Here is a 24,469-nt window from a genome sequence, read left to right on the forward strand (position 1 = left end):
TTTAATAGTATTTGATAACATTTTTTTTAAATGAAATGAAATAATATAATTTTAACCTTCTTAATTATAAGATAGCATTTTACTTTGTTTATTTCTTTGTTGAATTTTGTATTTAAATAATTTTAACTATAAGTTATCAAGTTTTATAATAGTTTAAGTTTTATCAAATACAAATATTATTATATATAATTTTTTATAATATAATTATTTTTTTGTTATCTTAAAAAAGTAATTAGACTATAAAAAAGTTTAATTTCATATTTGTAATAAGATTTGAGTAAAAAAAAATTAATGATGTTATTTTAATAAAGGATATTTTTGAAAAAATATTTATATATCTAGAAATATACTATTGAAACCAAATGTAATAAAAAAAATTAACTATAGAAAAACTTGTATAAATATTTTTTAGAATCTTTATGAGTAATCAAACATATTTTAACTATTTTTAGGTATAAATTACAAGAAGAATTACTTATGACAAAATTAATAATAAAAAAGTGAAAATTCTAGACATAAAAGATAAATAGATTTTGGTTAGAAATGCCACCTTATTAAGTTTAATCACATCAAATATGTCACATTAACACTCTATTAATATTTTGATAGAGAAATGATCTTAGCATAATTCATGAGAAAAAAATTTAATAAAAAAATTTATAAAGAAGTGAAACTTTGAGATCACAAAGTCCACTTAGTCTTTTATATATTTATTTATTTAATCATATTATTAATTAAATTTATAATGATGAAAACAATAAACGATATTAATTATTACATAAGTAGTCGTACTTACTCTTTTTTAATTTTAATATTAATATTGATAAGGCAATTTTACATATACATTCTAAAAATATAATTTTCAAGTTAAAATGAATTATCAACATAAGGAAAAGGGACAACAGGGAAAGGGTGCTTCTGCTGCTTAGAGGTTACACTATAAACCCCTCTATTGATTCCACCATTTCCATTTGTATCCATCCACCACCCACATGCTTTGCACGGATTCCCTATTTCTCTCTTCAACCTTCTCAGGTCTCTCTCTCTCTCACATCATGTTTCTTCTATTCCCTATATCAATTATGTTTTCTTTTCTTCCTCGCTTTATCGTTTACCACTTTCTTCTTCATTAAAATTTTCTGCGTTTCAGTGAGCTTGCACATTGTTTGTCTTATGATTTCTACCAATTAGCTTGACTATGTGGTAATTCAATAATTCCCCATTTTGAGTATTCCCCCTTTGTTCATGTTGTTATGAATGATGTGTTAGTGTGAGGGTGCGTTTCATTTCTATCTTCAGAACTATTTTTTGTTTTTGAAATGCAATTAAGTGCCATTTTGTTTAGAAGTTAAAATAACGATTATAAAAAAGTAATTTTTTTTCAGAAGCAGTAAGAAAAATGCTTATTTTATTATAAAAAAAAATGTCCTTTTTTGAGACCCTAAATTAGGTTACCTTGATAGTTAGAGTGTGGAACTGAGGGAGAGTTTGAAAAAGATGGAAAAACGTCTCCTAGCTATTTCTGTTTTTTGTTTTTTTTATAACATTCTTTGGAAATAATTTTGTGGTAGATTTTGGATGAGAAATTTATTGCTGAATAGTGTAGAATTATTTTGGAAGGTAAGAGGGGAATCAAACAGGCCCTAACATTTCTGATTTTTTTTTTTTTTTAGGAACAGGTACTTGAAGAATTCTGGGTGAATTTAAAGTTTTAATCTTTTAAGCCTCTAAGTTTCCTCCATATATTTACCTACATATCCCAACTTTGAAGCTTGGATTCCATATAAACCAAAATGACCACTTGTGTGTCAACAATTTTCGCACCTTCTAATACTAGAAACTCAGCAAGGGTGTTGACTGTTGGAGGAAGAAATCTGACTGGGAATTACCCTGGGAGAGCTTGTTTCATGAAAATGTATGACCGCAGGAGTGGATTTTCCAGTGGCAACCGAATGTTGGGTTTACTTCAAATTAAATGTTCATCCCAGAGTGTCAATCCATTCCATAGTCAAGGCCCTTTTCTAGATTTACATCCTGAGGTGTCAATGCTTAGAGGAGAAGGGAGCAGTACAGTAAACAGCCCAAGAAAGGACAGCTTAGGTGGGGATTTATCTGAGAGCCTAGGAACTACATCTATTCAAAGTGATTACAATGAAGCAAAGATCAAAGTTATTGGTGTTGGAGGTGGTGGGTCAAATGCAGTCAATCGCATGATAGAGAGTTCGATGCATGGTGTGGAGTTTTGGATTGTTAATACTGATGTTCAAGCCATGAGAATGTCGCCTGTCTATCCTGAGAATCGTTTGCAAATTGGTCAGGAGCTTACACGAGGTCTTGGCGCTGGTGGTAACCCTGAAACTGGAATGAATGCTGCGAAAGAAAGCAAAGAATCGATAGAAGAGGCAGTCTATGGAGCTGATATGGTCTTTGTTACTGTAGGTTCAACTACTTTTATCCAATTATATCTTCTGCAAATTTAATTATAATTTTGCATTATGGATTGGTTTTAGTACTGGTCTAAATGTTACACCATTAGACATGATTTACGAGGTCCATTATTATATCAAAATATGTGTGTGGAAGTCCAACACTTCAAAATGCTTAACCTTTTATGTGAAGGCTTATGAGTGATTTTTAATTTTTATATCTATCAATTCCTCTCATGCCAGAGTTCTTTCTTCTTTGAGCTTGAAGCTGAGCAGCTAGGATTGAACTCCTAAAAACTTCATCTTTGAGGGACAGACTCTCTTAAAAGTTTAAGATGTTAAGGGAAGTCATAAATGATTGACTATAGGATCAAGATAGCTAAAGGCAGAGGGGCACTCTATAAAAAATTGTTATTATTATAATCTTGAAAGTTAATTTAGCTTGGTACACTATGATATCAAGTACAAATTTTGTTGTTTGTGATATTTCTTTTAGAAGGATGGGAGGGAAATTTTAAAAACTATAAAATTAAATTATTTACTATTCTAGTTTTTGATGATTAGTTCCCATTTGAGATAGATAAGGAATCAGCAGTTCTTGATATTTGAAACCTTCTAGTATGTAAATTTTTCAAAATCTGGAACAGACATGCTTGTAGTTTTTGTAAGTTGTTCTTTATTAGAATATTTTGCTAAACTTGGAAACTGAAATTAACTTTTGCAGGCCGGAATGGGTGGGGGTACTGGCACAGGTGGAGCTCCAATTATTGCTGGTGTAGCAAAGTCAATGGGTATACTGACGGTTGGTATTGTCACCACCCCTTTCTCATTTGAAGGAAGAAAGAGAGCTATTCAAGCCCAAGAAGGAATTACAGCCTTAAGAGATAATGTTGACACGCTTATAGTTATTCCAAATGACAAGCTACTAACAGCAGTTTCTCAATCTACCCCTGTAACTGAAGCATTCAATCTGGCTGATGATATCCTTCGACAGGGTGTGCGAGGCATATCTGATATTATTACGGTATGAAATATCATTAATTTTGATGAGTGTTATCAACACACTCTTCGAAACATACTCTCTTATTAGTTAATATATTTTTTTTTGAAAACTATAAAATCATGAGAGGTTCATTAAATAAGACAGTACCCATAGAATTGTGTGATTTCCAATAATTCCAACAAGGATCTGTTCAAAAGTGTGTGTCAGAGAGTCATGCATTCCTGATTTCCTTCTTTTTTTTTCTTGTCCCTAAGGTATGTTGAACTGACTTTATCTATTATGTAATCTCAGAGGCATGAATATAACATAGGACATGAATATGATACAACAAGGACATGAGAATATAATAAATTTTAAAATTCACAGTTTATGACATGACTATAAATAACATTTAAAATTAACATAAAATACTTGTTAAATCAATAATGTTTTAAAAATAAGCACGAGTCATTTTAGACATGATAAATTATACAATTTATCTAATTATTGTGATATTTTCATCTGTGTTGGTATAAAAGTAAAAGAACAAATTAAAATGCAGCTAGGAGTATATGAAGTATCTGATATGGATATTTGGCATGACATGACTAAAATTTGGAAGTATGTGTTTCCTTGTTTGAGATAGTCCGTAGTTCTTGCCCAATGCATAAGGCTATGGGGCACTAAGTTGTCTTAAAATTGATTTAAAATAGAGCCTAGATAATCTGATGCTACTGTTAGTGTTTTCTTTTGCACGAAATCATGTATTTTTTTTTTGTATCAATATCAATTTTTAATACATGTGGATAAAACATACACGGCTATCCCACTAGTAGGATATTCTGATTATATATTGTTGATTAATTGCCCATGGTTTAAAATTGATAATATCTCTCTGTAAAATCATTAACGCTAATTACTTTTACTAATTTATTGCAGATACCAGGGTTGGTGAATGTGGATTTTGCTGATGTTCGGGCTATAATGGCCAATGCAGGTTCTTCACTAATGGGGATAGGAACTGCAACTGGTAAGTATGAAAGGTGCAATGTAGTCTCCCAAGTTCATATCTTCTATTTGATTCATAATTATGCAATGATTGGAAGAAGCTCTTGATCCTCTGTTTCGCTTACAAAAAGATTGAGGGTAGTGTGAATTTGTGATACTCAAACTATATGTATGTAATATGGTTGTACATATTGGCATATCAGCATGCATGTCCAAAAGAAAAGGTTTATACAAATAAAGTGGTTCTTGAGGCATAGCTATCATTGCCTTATAACTATTATTTTATATATCTAACGATAATTTGAAGGGTATAAGCATATGATACAAAATACTAAGCCAGTGCTCCAATTTTTACTAAGGTCAAGTACTAGTGTTGTATTACAAGCCCAAGCTATCTGTAGTATTACTAACCCTAAATAAATAAGGAAATAAACCAGGAAACAGTTCCTAAGGTTGCTTTCTCATTGGGATGACTAATTGATTTCATGGTATTTTCTATGATATTTTAATGTACTCTGAAGATCTTTCTAACATTTATGCTGTGATGGTTAATAGAATACATTTTTCTTTACCCCTTCTACACCACTTTCTGTTTTTCTTTTTTCTAATATTAAATTGTAAATGCATTGTCTTTTGATAAAGACTCCTTTCTGTCATTTTTTTGGCCCAGAATTTTGAGTGCATTCTTAATTTTGAGCTTCATATATCATTGAAAATTATCATGTGGCTTCTTTTTGTCAAGGAAAATCAAGAGCAAGAGATGCTGCATTGAATGCCATCCAGTCACCTTTACTGGATATTGGTATAGAGAGGGCTACTGGAATTGTTTGGAACATAACTGGTGGGACTGACATGACATTGTTTGAGGTGGCTACCTATCCCTTTGGCTCTAAAATATTTGTTTCCGTTGTACCCATAATGTTTTTTCCCTTCTCTTTTTATTGTTGTTGTTATTGAATTTTTTGAGGAATACTTGACCTTCTTGATATGTTATCTATTGAATTCGTCATGCTCTTGCAGGCTGCTGTGTATGGTATCCATTTTGTATGCTTGTCTTTTAATATAATCATTTACAGGTAAATGCTGCAGCAGAGGTTATATATGACCTTGTGGACCCTACTGCTAATTTAATATTTGGAGCAGTAATAGATCCATCACTCAGTGGTCAAGTAAGTTAAACTATGTAAATCTGTGACATTAGTTATATGAAGTTGTAAATGATATGCTGTGATTCCCCCGGAAATGAATTGCACCATATACCCCGCTTCAGTGTTTAAGGAAATAAGAAAGTGTCCTACTTTCACGTTGTGAACCACAAAATCTCAGTACCATTTGGAGAAACGAACTAAATAATTTAAATCACCATACCTACCATGTTAAATGCATTAAATAAGACCAGTGCTTCCCTTTTTTCTGAAAGAGGTTAGAGAATAATGAAGTTCAAGATATGCTTTATTTTCTTAACGTAGTTATTAATATATTAGATGACAGTGGTAGAAAAGATTAACAATTTGGGTAGTTCTGGACACATTAATATTTATAATAGGCAAGAGAATGGACTTTTGCGCTAGATAACTATTTTCTCAAAGTTAGTTTAATTTGAACATATAATATAATCATTTTGGTGGTGAGCAATGAAATTTGGTTTCATACAGGTGAGCATAACATTGATTGCAACTGGATTCAAGCGTCAAGAGGAGAGTGAAGGGAGGCCCCTGCAGGTATGGATCAACTCTGCCCCCTAACCCCATTCCTGTATGCATACCCATAATTCCTTGTTTTGAGTACCACTAGGGTCAGCTTAGTAGTTGGAGGGTTGGAACAAAATATACAAGGTCCTATGTTCGAGTTTTATTGCTGTCATTATAATTCTTATGAATAAAAAGAATATAATTATTGTTTTGATCTGAGAACAGGCCAGTCAACTCACTCAAGCAGATACAACCTTTGGCGTCAATCGGCGACCTTCCTCTTTCACCGATGGTAGTTTGTTTGAGATACCTGAATTCCTGAGGAAGAAAGGAGGTTCTCGCTATCCAAGGACTTAATACTCTTCCTAATTTCTTCAACCCCTTGCATTTCTTCAGCCTTGGATATACATAACATTGGTCTAGGTACTTGGTCCCTTTCTTGCCTTGGATTTTAGACACAGCTGTGTATACAGTTTGTTCATTGAAGTTAATTACTTTCCACTTTCCAGACTTGTGCGCCTAACTGGAGGTATTGCAGCATGGATCCATTTCTTGGCATGTTTGAATAAGTTTGTTAGCTTGTACAGAGAATATTTCAGTAATGCTGAGAACTTGTTATAGTTCTTTGGCTTGTTATAGGAAATTCATTATTGTGCTTCAGAGTAATTATATTCTGTTATAATTTTTTTTCTAAATAATAATAACTAATGGTATCATTTTTATCATATAACACGGTTACATATATTTATAAATAGAGCAGAGAAATGTTTGCTTTTAGTCAGTAAAAAATCACTTGCTTTTAGTTCCTTAATTATGATAATAGGAGTCACACATGACACCTTTCTATAAATAAGGGAACAAAAAGAGACGATTCTTTTAGGGAATAAAAGGAAACATTGTCTTATATATAATACAGAAGCAAATGAAAGAACGTGTGATTTGAGTGAAAGAAGTTCAAATTATTCATGCATGTTGTGGCCTTGGTTTCAGTTTTGAATTTTATATCAGAAAAATAATATTATATTAGGAGTCTTTTCCCTGCACTCATTCCAGGATACATCTGGAAGCAATTCTATGTGGATTGAAGACTCATCGCATTTTTTTTTTTGGGAGAAATTATATTGTACTTGTTTGATGTTTAAATGGACACTCCTCTTAATTCAAATATTATACTTGGGGTTGGGGGCTGCTATTAGCAATCCTCTTTTTTCTCTTCGTACTGCCTTATTTATTTATTATTTTTTTGACAAAAGTGCTCTCGATATATACTAATTCCCGTTATTTATTTTGCACAGAAATTAATTTCTATATCATATCAGAAACTAGTTTTCATAGTGTAGATGTGTTTACTGATAAAAAAAATGGTGTAGATGTGTTTGAAATATATTTCGAAACTAGTTTACGACAACAAAGGAAAGTGTATCTTTACAAGATATTTAACACGACTGCCTGTTAAAAGTTTAAATTAAAATAACCTCGTACTAGTAATTTATAAAGTCGATAATATTATTATTGTAGATTAAATCAATGAATATAAGTGGGCCATCGATGGTAAAAATTTGTCGTGGCCATGAAGAGGATCCAGCAAATTTGCATTGGTTGATTTTATATTTTTAGCTTCTTTTAGGGGCGTTCATCAACTACTATTCAAAAGAAAACAAAAGAATCAAAGGTGAACAGTATGAATTTTCACAAAAAGAATACGGCTTTTTGGCCCAGTTAAATTTAAAAAAATAAAAATACATAAAATAAATTAAAAAATAACAAATTACCGGAATAGGTAGTTTTTGACATGTAGGATGCCACCTGGATGAGAAAACGCAGAGGGGCTGGGCATTTTTCAGAAGAAGCCTCCCCCCATGCGCCTTGTATGGGCCCACGTGGCACATATCTGACGTGGAAAAGAAAGAGTAGGGGAGAGGCGTTTTTCAGATGGAGCCTCCCCCCAGGCGCCATCTGTGCACGTTCTGACACGTGGCAATGTGCCTCCACCCTAGGCGCTATGTATGTATTGTACATAACGCCTCCCCCCCATGCGCCATCCTAATTTGTACACATGTGGCGCCCCAGCCCCAGGCGCTATCAAATTCACACACACCAATAATACTTAAAGTCTACAACGTGTTATTGGATTTTGCAAAAGTTTACTTCGTCCGGTGGACCAGGAATGCTATCATATTTTATTTGGTTGTCCAGGGTAGTGCAAGTGAGTAACATATTTAAATTGTAATTTTTAATTTTAATTTATATAATATATTATATGCTGATTCAAAGATAAAATAGGGTAGTGTAATAATTTTTTTTTAAATAGAAATGGTCAATACGTATGCTATATACGTGGAACGGGTTATTTTCGGAACGGGCCGTTCCGAATGCTAAAGTCATAAAGTTTAGGTACAATAAGAACGGGCCGCTCCGAAAGTAGAACGGCCCGTTCTTATTGTACTGATGATTTGTTATTTTTGGCTCAGGAACGGCCTGTTCTAAAAGGAGAACGCGCCATTCCGAAACTAAAATTAACAACTTATGAGCGCAATGAGAACGGACCGTTCTGAAATCAGAACGGCCCGTTCTATATCTTAAGATAGTGCATAATATAAAATTGATATTTTTATTGAAAAACTTATATAATTTGATTTTTATAATTAAATATATGTATTTATTGCCATGTTAAAAATTATGATATTATACTGAATATTATAAATTTTAGAATTTGAAACAATATTAATGGAATATTTATTTTGTTTTATATTTTATCAGAAATGTCTCGTAGAGGAGTAGATTATGTGCCTGATAGTGACGAAGAGGAAAACATTGTTCGATCGGAGGAAGAATTGGCAAATGAGCAATTGTTGTCAATAATGAGAAGTGCTATGACAGCTAAACAAGCTGAAGAAGCTAGAGAATAGGATCCATTGTCTCCGTTGTCACCCCCTACACCAAAACTTGGGGATGACAATGACGAGGAGACATCTAGTGCACGTGACATTGGTCGTCTTATTCCTGGACCAGCTGGTTTGGTCCAAGCTACCATGAGGAACAGGGAATCTGAAAATCCCTTACCAACACAACAGTTCTTGTCTGATCTTAACGGACCTGCGATGATGGTGTTCAACTCTAACCCATGGCGTTATGCAGTTCATTATGTGAAATCTAGAGGTTTGTTTAGCATATTAAGTTTCATGTGTGTAAAATTAATCATGCAAATAATGTTATTTTTTTGTTTGTTTTGTTAACAATAGAGCTACCAGAAGTGACAACATTGATTAATATCAACCACAATTTAGAAAGAGTTCCAATAGTTGTTGCTTTTGTGGAGTCTATGACCCCAACTGGAAGGGGGAATTATACTATTAATTTAAAGGTATGGTTAGTGAATTTTTTATACATTAAAAAAATTGTTTTGTAATTAATTATAAATATTTATTTCAGGACCCAACTGCAACGATTGGTGCAATAAGCTTACATTACAAAGTTAAGCAACACGAACAATATGGAAAAGACATTGTTGTGGGGTGTGTGTTAGTTCTGAAACAGGTAATATTTGTTGTATAATATTAAATTATATGTTATTTATGTGTTGAATTGAATTTTTTTTCTCTTCAGGTTGTCGTGTTTGCCCCCAACCGTTTTCGTGGTCCTTACTTCCTGAATATAACTAAAAGTAATGTACAACAGGTGAGTAGTGTTAGTCAAATATAATTTATCGTGTAACTAATATTGTTTAACAAATGTATGTTACATTTTTTGCAGGTTATTCCGAAGGATATTTGATTTAATGAGAAAAAAATATTTGTAATTTAGTTTTAGGTTTATTTCTAATTAGGATGGTTGTAATGTAATGTTTTATGTGGATTGTAAAATTAAAATTTGGAGAATATTATTATTAAATATTCATAAAATTATGCACTTTAGTTAATAATATGTATTTTTTGTTATTGTTTTGTAATTGTGTAATGAAAAAAAAAATGGTTAAATTATGCACTTCAATTTTTTTTTTATTATTTTAGTTAGGCTCCATCTGCCTATAAATATAAGTGTGTGTGTGTGTGTGTGTGTGTTTTATGTTCAGACAGTTGAGAAAGAATAGCCTTTGAAGTTTCTCTTCAACTTAAGATAGAAATATTGTAGTAGTGATTTCGAAGAATGGCTTCAGCAAGAGTGTTTGCTCTTGTGTTTCAAAATGTTCAGATATTTGAAACTCAGTACGGTCTTGATTATGCCATACAAATGCCATCTAGTGGAAGAGTTATCAAACTTAACGAAGACATGAGACTTGTTGATTTGTTGAATGAGGTACATAGGAGGTTGATCAAAGGGGATAGCAAACGCATAAGTCAACTTCATTATCGTTGTCCAGTTAAATACAAAGAAGGAGGAAAGCAATATACTCCATATCCTTTAACCTGTGATGAAGATGTGGCATTCATGTTTCACAGATTTGCAGAAGACCCGAATGAATTACTACTGAATTTGTTTGTTACTTTTGAAGATCTGGAGCCTCAACAATTGCAGATGTGGAACATGGTCAATTCATTTGAAAGACAACTAAACTTCATGTAGGCTATTGTATACTTTAACAGTCAATGTTTACTGTGTTAAGTTATAATGTTTAGTTTTGCAAAGGACTGTGTTGTTTGTATCGTTGTTTATTTTGTTAATAGTCAGTGTTTACTTAGTTAAGTTCATGTTGTTGTTGTCGTTGTTGTCGTTGTTGTTAAACAATATTTAAGTGTTTGTTAAAGTTTAAAAGTTTTTTTCTTAATTTGAATGTAGTACTAAAGTGTTGAAGTATGAATAATATTTATGTGTGTGATTAAGAAATGTGATAATATTTTCGTTACAATGAAAAATAACAATTGAAAATGTAAAGCATAAAGTAGGTTAAACTAACGGCTTAGATCGCATCGACAAAATGAATGGTGTGAAGAACGACCTTGATTACACCGACGAAATGAACGGTGTAGATCATCTTGATTTTGTAATGAACATTGTTCATGGGTCAGAGGTTTTGTGTCCTAGTAACAAGGGAAAAGAACGGCCCTGATCGCACCGACAAAATCAACGGTGTACATGATCTCGAATTTGCAACAAAGACTGTTCATGGGTCAGAAGTTTTGTCTACTAGTAACAGGGGAAAAGAACGGCCTTGATCACACCGACAAAATGAACGATTTAGATCATCTCGAATTTGCAACAAACACTGTTCATGGGTCAGAAGTTTTGTCTCCTAGTAATAGGGGAAACGAACGGCCCTGATCGCACCGACAGAATCAACGGTGTAGATCATCTCGAAATTGCAACAAACACTGTTCATGGGTAAGAAGTTTTGTCTTCTAGTAACAGGGGAAACGAACGGCCCTGATCGCACCGACAGAATCAACGGTGTAGATCATCTTGAATTTGCAACATACACTGTTTATGGGTCAGAAGTTTTGTCTCCTAGTAACAGGGGAAACAAACGACCCTGATCGCACCGACAGAATCAACGGTGTAGATCATCTCGAATTTGCAACAAACTATTCATGGGTCAGAAGTTTTGTCTCCTAGTAACAGGGGAAACGAACGACCCTGATCGCACCGACAGAATCAACGGTGTAGATCATCTTGAATTTGCAAAAAAAACTGTTCATGGGTCAGAAGTTTTGTCTCCTAGTAACAGGGGAAACGAACGGCCCTGATCGCACAGACAGAATCAACGGTGTAGATCATCTCGAATTTGTAAGCAGTGGCCGATCCTCTCATGCATCATGGTAAAATTGAAGGAATCCCTATGTTCTTCACTGGTGCCATGATACATGTGCTGCAAAACATCGGTCTACAAATAACATAACAAATATCATCAGAACACTAAATTTGTAAATATGTCACAAGTAATTATTTAAATACATCCCTAGATTTGTACTCACCACATATCCTTCCTTTACACTAGAAGGAGAAATTCATCGTCTTGTATGTTTCCTATACCACACCATGCATTCTGAGCTATTTCTCAAGTGTGGTGTATCACACGCAGCTTGTGTCCATACACGATGAAGTCGTGATTGCCACTCCTGCACAAATTGAACGTGCATGCATGACCAGTCTGTGTTATCCTTGCCTCTCAAGGGAAGATCATGCAATTTCTCTAGATGAATAGGAGGCGCAAGAATGTGTTGGACCATCCCAAATTCTCGCATGACACGATCAGCGTAATGATACTCGACGATGTGGAAATTAATCAATGGGACAGTTGACCTCCATACTTGTGAGTCCTCAAAACAGTAAGGAGGTAATGTAGGTAGTAACTCCAAGTATGATTGCCATAGAAACTGCAAAACAACATAACAAATAAGTAGTTAGCAATTATCATTTATAATTACAATTTTTTTTATATAAATCTTCAATAAAATATCATAAATTAAGACTTACATCCTCTTTTTTTTAACGGTAAAAATACTCTCTATACTTCATAATTTTATCTTTTGTTTCCTCTCTAGGTTTATGCAAGGCATAATTCCACCTGTTATAAAAATAAAAAAAAAAACCATTAATACTTCAATATACAAATTAATTCTAAATATATTTATTCTTAAATCAATCACATGTAATATAGTTACTAACATTGCCCCTAGAGGAACATGAAATGTAGATAAAGGTGGATGAGGTGGTGCAAGAAATGGAAACCGATACCATGCCCATAATTGCACTAGAATACCTGAACCACCAATTTCCTTGTGATCATAATTCGTGCACACGCACAACTCCCTGTACATATTCGCCAGCACGCATGACCCCCAACTCATTTGACCACAAGCATCCAGGTCTTTTAGGAAACTCAGATATCTGAGGGATACAAAGGACCTAGAGTGATCAGTTAATAGATATCCCCTGATTATGCGTAAAATGAACGCTTTAGTATAGCGTTCCAACTGTTCCTGGCTATGTATATGCTCAGAAACATTAGAAAAGTGTCGGTCAATCCAGCTCATCCTCAATTGACCGCCAACAAGCATTGACTCAGGGGGTGTCATGCCAAGAAGGCGCTCCACAAGAGCTCCCCAATCCATAGTTGCGTATCCAGTAATGGGTGCCCCGGAGATCTTCAACCCAAGTAACATTGCAACATCCTCCAACATGATAGTACACTCGTCGAAGGGCATGTGAAACGTGTGGGTCTCTGGTCTCCATCGCTCAACTAACGCAGAAATCAAATGATTGTCCACAGGAAAGTAACTGATCTGCACCACCCCCATAAACCCAACCCTCTGTAGAAGATCCTGAATAGCAACTGGAATCTCAACACCACGCAACTCTGATTGTGTTGCTCTTCTAACCTTCAAAACCCTATCTTCAGCTCCATTCCATATATGCTCAGATATATGGAATGGTTGAAGCCTTAATAAAGAATCGTCGATAGGTCCTGCATGAATCATCTGTGTAGACATCCTGATATAATTAAACAAACAAACAAACAAAATATTAAACTCAAACAACACATAACTTATCAATTTTCTAAATGCCTAAATGCCTAATTTAATCCCTCATAATTAAAAATTTTCAATTGGGATATGTCGCTGTCCTCGTCCTACTCATCTTCATGAGTACAATCAGAACGGCCCGTTCTGGTTTCAGAACGGGCCGTTCTCATTGCACAAAAGGTGTCTTAAATTGGGTTCTGGAACGGCCCGTTCCGAAAGCAAAACTTGCCGTTCCGATCCCTTTCATTTTTCAGTTACGCAAGCAACCAGAATGGCCCATTCTACTATCAGAACGGCCCGTTCCGGATCCAAAACAACGACCAATATGTTCAATCAGAACGGCCCGTTCTGATTGCAGAATGGGCCGTTCCAGACCTATAAACCATAAACGAATCAGCCCATTACATTTTAAAATTTAATATTTAATTCCAAATTTAAATAAATAAACTACAACTCATACCTAGATAAGAACGTGCAAGAAAATAATTTTGTGGTGTGAAAAAATTTCTCAGATGCGTTTTCTCAAAACGCAGGGAGTACAAGCGTTTTCTCAAAAACAAACTTTACCCTCTTAGCAGTTACCTTTTAACAAAAAATGGGGGGAAGGTGTTTAATATGGTGGCGCCTGGGGTGTAGGCGTAATATGTATAATATACATAGCGCCTATGGTGGAGGCGCCATGTGGCAGAACCTGCACGGATGGCGCCTGGGGGGAGGCTCCATCTGAAAAATGCCTTTCCCCTGCTCTTTCTTCTCCACGTCAGACAAGGGCCACGTGGGCCCATACAAGGCACATGGGAGTTAGGCTTCTTCTGAAAAACGCCCAGGCTCCCTGCGTTTTCTCATCCACGTGACGTCCTACGTGTCAAAAACTACCTATTCCGGTAATTTGTTATTTTTTTATTTATTTTGTGTATTTTTATTTTTTTTTAATTTAACTGGGCCAAAAAGCCAAAGAATACCGTGGTATCCATTGACGTTATCAAGATGCTAAACATTTTCACCCCTAAAGTTTGGTGTGACCCACCATAATGTGCATGAAATTTATATGGTATGTTTGATCTAGAAGAAAGAAAAATAGGAACAATAATACATTTTTTTGTAAAGTAATTTTTTTTCATCAAAATTTCCTTCATTTTATTTTTTATAATTTAAATTAATTTTTTTTCTTAATTTTCTTTTCCCCGTGGCAAATGGAGGTTATTGAGAAGTAGTCATATGTCATATATGGAGAAGCCATTTTTTGGTGTTTGGTGGACAACTCCCTTTAAAGAGATTTTATGGTGCCTAAAGATTAATTGAGTAGTTATAATTGGGTGAAGTTACTTGTATTTGAAATCTATGGTGTAATTTTTTAAGTGGGTTTATGTTAGGCAATATTGGAAGTGTGTTTCCATAGTATTAAATTTATTTATAAAAAAAGTAAAATTTAGAAGTAGTCATATGTGATTTAATTGACGTAGGTAGGGTCTTGGAGGGAACATCCCACGTGCAGTGTATGGTCACTAAACCTAGTGACAAAGGGGCTGCATCGCTTTGTTATTCTTGAATCTTCATAATGTGATTCAATTCAGTCATTTTTGATGTGACACGTTAATCTACCCTCTCTTTCTTGTTCAAAACAAGAGTAATGCAAACGAGTAACAAATTTCTTGTATTTTCAACCATTTATGAATATATTTTTTTCTTTTAAAGGATTTTTCTGTTAAGTTGTTGAAAAAATGTACTGATATGTTGCTTATACTGAAACTTGAAAGTATTTATTTAAGGAGTGGGCATATGTTAATAGTATTTTTAATGTAATTAGCATTTTTATATTCACAAATCGTTTTTCTTTTTTTTGAGGACACAAATCGATCTATTGCACTGCTATTTCTACAGATCAATCTAAAAATAAAAAAGACCCAAAATAAAATAATTGAGGACTCAAAATAAAATCATACTAGAGGCAAGATTTGGATAGATCAGTCAAGTAAACTTCATTAAACTTAAGTAGTGTTTATTTCCGGTAATGTAGTGTTTACGAGCAACGAAAGGTGAGTTCAGAAAAAGTTTGATGAAATTCTCAAACCTCACAAATGCCAAAACGAGAAATTATTAAGATAGTCTATTTTTTTATTCACGAAAATTCATTTTTTTATTCATGAAAATTCAACTTGATATGTTACGATATTTACTCACCCAACACAACTAGACCGATCGGTAAAGATAGTATGAGCTATCACATGTTTAGTTTATAGTCATGACTTTTTTTTTTTTTTTTTTTAAATCTTGATTAATTTTTATATATTTCTTCATTTTCTTATTATAAGATATAATTTAGAAAAAAATTATTAATCCTTTTTATATGATAGTTTATAGTTTCTAAAAAATATCGAATTATTTTTTCTTTATTTACTCCTATTAAAAATTATGAAAATGTTTTTTATTCTCTCACTTCTTAAACTCTCCCCAATTGCCATTTATTATTTTTTATTAATATTGGTACATAAATTTTGATATGAGATAATATTTTTACCTCTTATAAAAATTTATTAATAAATAAAAAGAGTAAAATTGATAAATTATAACTTTATTTTATAAATATAATAAAATTAACTTATATGAGTACTTATATCAGTTCATTTGATTTGGTTAAAAATGTTGTATAAAAGAATCCAATTGATAAAGTTAAGAGTTGCACTGTGTATAATATTGTTTTTGAAGAATCTATGATATTTATTGTACTAGCATATTCCTATATATTTTGTTTGGACCGATCTTGTAGATGTTATATATGAGATTTGACGTTCTAATTGTCTGTTATTCCCAATTTTATACAGAACCATGTATAACATTGTTTGTGCCCATGTTTGAATACCACCAATATTATTGTTGAATTTCATAAATATTCATTCTCGTACATCTGATTTTTTGAGTGTATCGATAAAAGGGAGAGAGGTAAAGAGAAAAAATTTAGAAAAAAAAAATATATTTGACAAATGATATGATAAAATAAAGGCCGAGATTAAAGAAAAATGTAATACAAATAAAAGAAAAGAAAGTCTGAACGTATTTAAACTATTTAATTATGATATTTTCCATATTTTTACGGGTAAACTAATTCTTGCATGCGTTTGACAATCTTATACCACACACGTGTATTTGAATTATATAGCATAGAAACTAATTCTATTCTTACGCCTACCCTTACGATGGATAAATGGTTAAATTAGTCCTTAAAATTATAAATTATTCTTAATTTAGTTGATTTTAATAAAAAATTTTAAAAAAAATTAAAAATGTAATTTTTTATTTATTTATCAAACATCATAAATTATATAAATTAAATGCATTGTCTTATTACAGATAAAGTGGTTTATCTAAGAAATTATACATTATCATAATTAAATGTTTATGTTTTGTCTTATAATATAAATTGAAAAACATTTCTCTAATAAAAACGTCTAAATTTTTTAGGATTAAAATCAATACCTTAAAGGATCTAAGATTATCTTTTGATCTAATAATTATGAACTGTTGAGTAACTTTGCTTTCATACCATTGTGATTTAAGGCTACTTGAGGATAGTCACACCACCATATATCCTACAAACAATCAAGGAAAATATGCAACCATCCTAGTGTAACACATTTAGTAAAAAAGACATGTACTTGGTAATGAAAAATGTAAGAATTTGACACCAATTCTTGTCCAAATAAGGAATGACCTATAATAGGGACCTTATTTTGAGTTGATGCTAATTCATAGCATCATGGTGGATAGATATAGAATGATATAGTAGCATAGTAAAATTCAAGTAGTGTGTATATAGCATGCAAATGGCATATCGAGAAGCCTTTGTGGTTTATTTTGGTGTGATATCCTTTATCTTGCATATTATAAAATATAATTAATATAAAATTGAATTATCTCATATGAAATAATAAACTCCAAATTCATACACATAGAGAAAATTACATTGTTAATGTAAACTAAACTCGATGGAATAACAAAATTACAAAGGAATTAAAATCAAAGTTCTCAAATTCAATAACAAGAAACAAATCATAACTAGTCTCAATTAAGTTATGATGTTACATGTCCTATTAGAACAAATCCAACACTAAAGTTTAAATCTCATCACCAACGTCACCAGTCTCATGTTAATGATTACCTATATAACAACCAAAGGAAAACAAGACAAAAGAAAAAGGAAGTGAGAAGTATCTCACTATGTTTCATAGTGTAGGAATGCAAATTGGATAGACAAAAACAAACAAGACATACAACAAGATATAACATACACATAAATATTATCATCATGATTGTTCAGTCATAATAAACAATAATAGATACATTATAATACATTATGCAATGGACACAAACTATATGTTAAAATCCATGTGATGCCAGTAAAAACATCACACTTGTGCATTATTGCTAGCAATATACATAGAGTAACCTAGGAGTACATGACATGTCACACCCTCTACTTACTCTCACTATAAAGACATATTACTAGGGTTTGGTAAGGATAACTAAGTTGTGCAAGATACATCCTATGTGATGGAGTAGGCAAGTGAAGTGAAAGATCTTTCTTCCTTTTCCTTCTCCAAGCTCACGAATCTTCTTCCTTGATGATGAACTCCGGATAGAACTCTTGAGTTGAAGACAAGAAGAGAAGGATTCATAGGCTAAGATGGAAGCATCCAAGCAAGGAAACCAAAAGAAAGCTTACGGCCAAGCTTAGAAGGAAGGAATTCCTAATGCTAAGGCTTAGAACTTTGCTGACTTTGGGAGGGAATGGCTGAAGAATATTCAGAAAATTCTCATATATGATCAAAGTTCCTACACAAGGAGGGAAAGAAGTATTTATAGGCCTTGGATCAAGAGAAAGTGGTGCCACCACCATGTGCTCAAAGTGGCGCCAATTTTGAATTCAAATTCAAATTTGGACGTCCCACTTGTCCAGCCATGTGCAGCCCCCCTTCTAGAACTCTTAATTACATTTGAGAGTAATTTAGGGTATATTTGATTAGTCACATGTGCAGCCACCCTTGGCACAAAAAATGCGACTCAAATGCAACTCTAATTACTCTTAAATGTAATTACAATTCTATGATTCATGCCTATTACTTATTCCCTTTAAATTCCTATTCTAATGGCCTAAATACAATGACCAATTAAATACAATGGAAAGGAAAAATTACAAGAATCAAAATGAGCCTAATATTGGGTACCAAAAGCTCAAAGGCCCATGAGGCCCAAAAATGCTACTTCATTTGGTCCAAAATACAGACCAAAATATATGAAACCTATACTAATATTATATATACAAAATAGAAGAAAATGGATATCTCAAGGTATGACCCATGTGAGGAGCAACTTGGGCCTTCCAAGCCCATCGGGCCATTGGGCTTTGACTGGCCCAAATCTTCATGTCTAGCCCATTCCTCTTAGATCCTTCAATGTGTCACTTCTTGCCCTCCTAGGCATGATTCCATCACTATGCACACGAAAGTAGGATTGAGACTTTCAAAAAAAAGTTATTCCTAATTATTGATCCCTAAGCTTTTACACAAGGGGGTTTTCCCTAGTAATGTATTCCATATCGTACCTTTAAGAAAACATTTTTATGCATATGATGCATGTCAAATAGGTTCTATGCATGACTTCACATGATCTCATAATTCACATATAACAAATCTCATCATATCATATTCTTCGTATACACACACGTATATAGGTTCATGTACGACTCAACTTCATAACAAGAAAAATATCATGCAATCTAGGGAACATCAAACAACATTTGCAGACAAAAGGGTGTTAGGCAGCATATGTCCTGTGCCTGGTGCAACACCTCTAAAGGACCATAGTGGTCTCTATTTGAATCATGCTCGATGTGTCCGAGCTCATGCCCAACAAAAGCACAACAGAGAGCCACTATAGCATTAACATCTGGTGAGGGTTAACTCACACCCAATGAAATCGTCACAGGGAATCCCATGGAGCTTCCTTGCCCGACATAAGAAACCCTGAAAGCAAAATTTGCTCTCGATCTCGACGACGTTCGGTGTGCCTTAAGTGGCACCCAACACCATATAAAAACAACACACATAACAAAAAAATGAAAAAATTATGTCACACACCAATTCACCAAAATACACAATTCAATTCGTAGAAGCATTCCAAACCATGTAATAAACATTCTAAACAACATAATTTATGCATATAATTACATACTCAAACAATCTCCTCATACAACCCCAATGTATTATTTTAGAGTTTCCACAAGAACTCATAAGAATATCAAAACATAAATTTACAATCCAATTTTGAAAATTTCTAACACATACATATAATTTACATCGATTATAACATACAAAGAGAAGCAAAGAAAATAAAGATACATTTGGGGAAAACCCTTCATACATGGACAAACAACAGAGACAGGATTAGAGGTCAATTCACTACCCATCGTACAATCTCACACTTAAAACGAGGTTTCTCACTCCTCCCTTATCTTATTGAGCAAAAAAAAGATGGATGATTGACTCCAAGGTACTATAGCACAAACAAGTACATCAAAATAAAATAAGCGTGAAAATTGATTAGGAAAAAACATTCTCTTTAAAATTTAACCCCGGCCCCTTTAACTCCATAGATAAAAATGTTTAACCAAATCACTAATTCCTTTCTCCTCAATTAATTAAATAAAATATTAAAATAAAACCTTAATTAAAACATCTTCTATTATAATGTAAAATATATCAAATAATTAAAATAAATATTAATTAGCTCTTATTAGTTAAAATAAAAATACTAATATGATTAACTAATTAATTATATATATATATATATATATATATATAATATTTTATCAAAAACGAGGTATTATATTTGGTGTGCTCTTAATTTAGGACTCATGCTAAATATAAGGTGCTAGTCGTGAGGTTATTGGTTGACAGAAGAAAATATAATGACTATGGTGCTTGGTTTGAGTGATGGTATAAAACTAATGTTGATGTTGGACTCCTATATATCAATTTAAGTGATCCCAATGATAGAATTTAATGAGACTTTGTTTATGATTTTTGGCTTCTACATTATTGAAGATGAGGTTTTATGATGTTGACTTTATGGTTTAAGTGTGATGATGAACTAAAGTTGAAGTCTCACATGTTTACAAAAGATCAATTTTTATATATTTTTTATTTTGATATTTTTAACATTTTTTTTTAAAAATAGACAAATTAAGTGTTCGATGTCACGACTTATGACTATGTTGCTTTGTCAAAGTTTTATTTTTTTCATTTCCATTTTCTTTTTTTTCTCTTCCTTTTTTTTTGCATTTTTATTATTTATTTATGTATATTATTTAAAATTTAAATTTTCCAATTAGATAGTTTTTTTAAAAATTAATAAAAATATACAAATAAAGAAGACAAAATTAAATTTACAATTTTGTTTCCTAATATATTATGATCAAACAATTTTTATACATAAAGTATCATAGTCATATAATTATCTGATTAGTAGGGTTAGTTTAGTGGTTGGATGGGGAGGGATTAGAATAGTTAGAAGCATGAGGACCTAGGTTCAATCCTCATTGCGACCATCTTTATAATATTTCCTATCTTTATAAAAATAAAAATAAAAAGTTGTACAATTATCATCTTTGATGTCTCGTTAACAAATTCGTGTTGCGTCAATATATATTTAGGATTTAGGACCAGTGTCACGGTAGCATATATGTTAGATTATTGTCATGTCAATATATTGGTGTCATGTCATCACTAACATGACATGTAAGTAATTTTTGTTAAAAAAAATAATCACACATATAAATGATGAACTAACATTACTCAATAAAAAATGTGAGAACCGAATGTGTAATAAAAAAATTTTGGAGACCAAAATTACACTATCACAAAACTACATGAACCAAAATTGATTTAAGTGTTTAGGATTTGTCCAATATATTATTACATTAGAATGGTTATTATCTATAAGCAAAATATTTTAATCATGAAAAAAATTATCATTTTTATTTTTTTAAAATTGAACTTAAATATTATTTTAAAAGAAATTATTAGTTTTAAATCTCTCTATATAAATTAAAATAATTATTTTGAGTGATAATATTTTTAGTTGTTTTTCTTTGATAGTATAAATTTTTTTATTAACTTATATCATTCTCATTTTTATTTCTAGACTAAATTTCAATATTTGTAAAATAAATGATCGATTGTTAAAATAATTTTATATTATAATATAAATAATTTATCATAAAATTAAATATAATTTATATGATATCAAAATATTTATTCTTTATAAATTTTAATTATAATATAGCTTTTATATGCAAAATTAAAAATAGTTGAGTAATTTATCCTACACTACCTTAAGTTTATTCATACGAAATTAAATTACAAACTTACTATAATATTATACCTTACTCCATTCGAAGTAGCTCATAAAAAACTTAAGGAAGTTTAATTAAACATTCACAACTTCTAAATTAAAGACCAATTTAATTCATGTAACTTTTATTTGTTGGTTATGCTTGCATATTTTGATTAGGAGTTTTTTTTTTAATCTCTTGCAACTTTTGTAATACCCAAGATGACACTACTTGTACCATTTATGGAGTCATTTAATAAAACTTTCTTTCTTTGACCTTTTAAAAGAAAAGGTTAAAATATGTCCTTCTAGATTATACCAGTATTATATATTTTCATAAATCATAATAAAATAGTATATTATCATAAATCATTATATATATTTTTTGACTTTTATTTATTCGATCTTTTTCATTAGTATTTAGACATTTTAATTTCTGGCCCTACTAAAGTAATTTACTTTGGTGGTTCATGTATGATATGGCATATGATACCTTAAAATCTAAATTAATTTGTCTGGGTGTGTTTGAATACTTATCCACACACATTCTCATACACTCAAACGAAAAATATGAATGTAAATGGATTGAGTTGAACCTACGTTTAACTTTTTTAAATGATAAAACAAACATGCACTCTATTCTCTAAAACATTCAATGATAAAAAATTCATTTCCAATGTTTCATCTTAATTAGGTGCCAAATTTCTATCATCCTCCTTTTGTTGTCATTCACTAACTATTGTGATTCATATTACGTGAAATAAAAAACTGTTTATTCTATTAGTATACTTTACATGAAAAAAGAATGGGTATCAAAATCCATAACGTGCTAATAGTACGAAAAAAAAATTCAACAACAGAAATGCTAAAAAATAGCATGCTACTGAGCTAATAAGTTTTAATTTGACTAGCTTACTAATAATACAAAAAAAAAACCCCAAAAGAAACCCACTTCATACGGTAAAAGAAGAGTAAATAAGGTGAAAGTAAAATATTTGATATTGTTAATGTTAATCTATTATCTTTGGTTAATTAAAATATTATGTTAGTATTTACTTAAAATTTTATAACTTAATTGATACAAATGAGATGGAATAATATATCAGAATAAATTTAAAGTCTAGTGTCATTTAAATGAATCTTAAAGTAGTGAAGTGTAATTTATTCAAAATATTATTTACGTATTATAATTTTGTTATATATACAAAAATTATCTTGTATATTACCGATATTCAAATACTAGTAAATTATATAGTTAGATATATATAAGGAGTCAAATCTAGGCTCTATTTATTCATAAAATAAATTTGAAAATTATTTTTGTTGTTATTTAATTAATTAGTTTTAGTCATTTTCTTAAACTTTATTTTTTTTAATTTTATTAATTATAAGTAAAATCAAGTAGATTCAGATTTTTTTTAATGTATGATCCGATCGAGTTTTTCGACCAAGCCAAGTTTATCCAATTATAAATCAAATTACATATATTAATTGTTAACTATATGGATTTAAGTAGAATATATTTACGGTATAAACTTTTTTATACTATAATTTAGTTATAAATTATATTGTATTTAAAAATATTAACTTTTATAATAATTATTTAAAATAATATAAAAAACTTTAGAATGAGAACATATCAAAATGAATCTCTAATAATATTGATCTCACATATTGTCCAAGCTATTAGCTAGGTAATTCATCAAGTGAAACTGACCCATCTTACTCGAATTTAACAACTACAACTAATACTGAGCAAAAATACTAACAAGGAAAAAAATCTAAAGAAAAAGTCTATTTTCCATATAATTAATACGTGATAATAAAGTATTTATTTACTTTTTTCAAACTTACCTTGAGCACATTAATAATATTGCCCTACCACAAATCAAATCCTGCGTCCTGGTTGATTGAATTGAAAACCAAGAATAGTGAATACTATTCTTTAGATCAACATCAACCTCACAATCCTTAAAAAAATCCATCCAAGGAATGCTGACCTCATCCCTTCCACTCTCTTCTATATCAATCTTTCATCATAAACTCTCTTTAATTTTTTTTTTCTCTCTCTCAATGTTACTATACCTTTTATTTTTATTTATTTTCATATACATATATAATACATTCAGTATTTCAAGAATTAATCTATGTTTGTGAGGTACATTTTTGTTAATCAAACATTATTTTAATATAAATAAAAAATTAAACTTTAAAATATTATGTAATCTCTTATATCTCAAAACAAATCTTATAACAGTTTCGAAGATTTCAAATTTGTTTTAGTTTTGTAAATGAAAAAATGTATATAATTAAGAAGTAAAATCTCACTAAAATACTTAAAAAAAATTTCCTAAAAATTACTCATTTACAAAACATAAAACATGTAAATATTTTACCCTAATAATATAGTGAAAAAGAAGTCCCCTTATATTATTTTTCTCCGTTGGTTAATTTGTGTACTTTGCAAGCAGAAACTCACTACACTAACTAAGCCACACATTATTAGAATCCGAC

At 31.4% G+C, this 24,469-nt stretch overlaps 2 protein-coding genes across 4 annotated transcripts; one reads left to right on the top strand and one right to left on the bottom strand.

Annotated features, from left to right (window-relative positions):
• Nucleotides 1–875: 875 nt before the first annotated feature.
• On the top strand, nt 876–6,773 carry LOC109793265 (cell division protein FtsZ homolog 2-1, chloroplastic). Of its 3 annotated transcripts, XR_002239288.3 has the most exons (9): nt 876–1,035; nt 1,674–2,435; nt 3,151–3,450; nt 4,348–4,438; nt 5,159–5,283; nt 5,493–5,585; nt 6,072–6,137; nt 6,333–6,530; nt 6,617–6,773. XR_002239288.3 is itself a non-coding variant. In XM_020352724.3 (8 exons), the coding sequence occupies exons 2-8, from the start codon at nt 1,794–1,796 to the stop codon at nt 6,462–6,464; spliced, it is 1,449 nt and encodes a 482-aa protein (XP_020208313.1). In that variant the 5' UTR covers nt 876–1,035; nt 1,674–1,793; the 3' UTR covers nt 6,465–6,773. The 3 variants fall into 3 exon arrangements, 2 of the variants coding, with proteins under 2 accessions (XP_020208313.1, XP_029126154.1); XM_020352724.3 differs by having other exon boundaries at nt 6,333–6,773; XM_029270321.2 differs by having other exon boundaries at nt 881–1,035; nt 1,680–2,435; nt 6,333–6,773.
• Nucleotides 6,774–11,802: 5,029 nt separating this feature from the next.
• Nucleotides 11,803–13,534, bottom strand: LOC145949841 (serine/threonine-protein phosphatase 7 long form homolog). Its single transcript, XM_083060733.1, has 3 exons — nt 12,707–13,534; nt 12,080–12,418; nt 11,803–11,925 (listed from the first exon to the last, which is right to left on the bottom strand). The coding sequence occupies exons 1-3, from the start codon at nt 13,532–13,534 to the stop codon at nt 11,803–11,805; spliced, it is 1,290 nt and encodes a 429-aa protein (XP_082916859.1).
• Between the last annotated feature and the right edge of the window lie 10,935 nt (nt 13,535–24,469).

Source organism: Cajanus cajan, chromosome 7 (genome assembly GCF_000230855.2).
Source record: "Cajanus cajan strain Asha chromosome 7, NIPB_CcT2T_4, whole genome shotgun sequence".
Taxonomy (NCBI): Eukaryota; Viridiplantae; Streptophyta; class Magnoliopsida; order Fabales; family Fabaceae; genus Cajanus; species Cajanus cajan.

Bases quoted from the DNA above. Each gene is read 5' to 3' on its own strand.
- LOC109793265 (XM_020352724.3), top strand. From the start codon at position 1,794: ATGACCACTTGTGTGTCAACAATTTTCGCACCTTCTAATACTAGAAAC. The intron at 2,436-3,150 runs GTAGGTTCAACT...TAACTTTTGCAG, and splicing joins CTGATATGGTCTTTGTTACT to GCCGGAATGGGTGGGGGTAC. The intron at 5,284-5,492 runs GTGGCTACCTAT...AATCATTTACAG, and splicing joins CTGACATGACATTGTTTGAG to GTAAATGCTGCAGCAGAGGT.
- LOC145949841 (XM_083060733.1), bottom strand. From the start codon at position 13,534: ATGTCTACACAGATGATTCATGCAGGACCTATCGACGATTCTTTATTA. The intron at 12,419-12,706 runs GTAACTATATTA...GTTGTTTTGCAG, and splicing joins TTCCTCTAGGGGCAATGTTA to TTTCTATGGCAATCATACTT. The intron at 11,926-12,079 runs GTGTGGTATAGG...TGTTATTTGTAG, and splicing joins GAAATAGCTCAGAATGCATG to ACCGATGTTTTGCAGCACAT.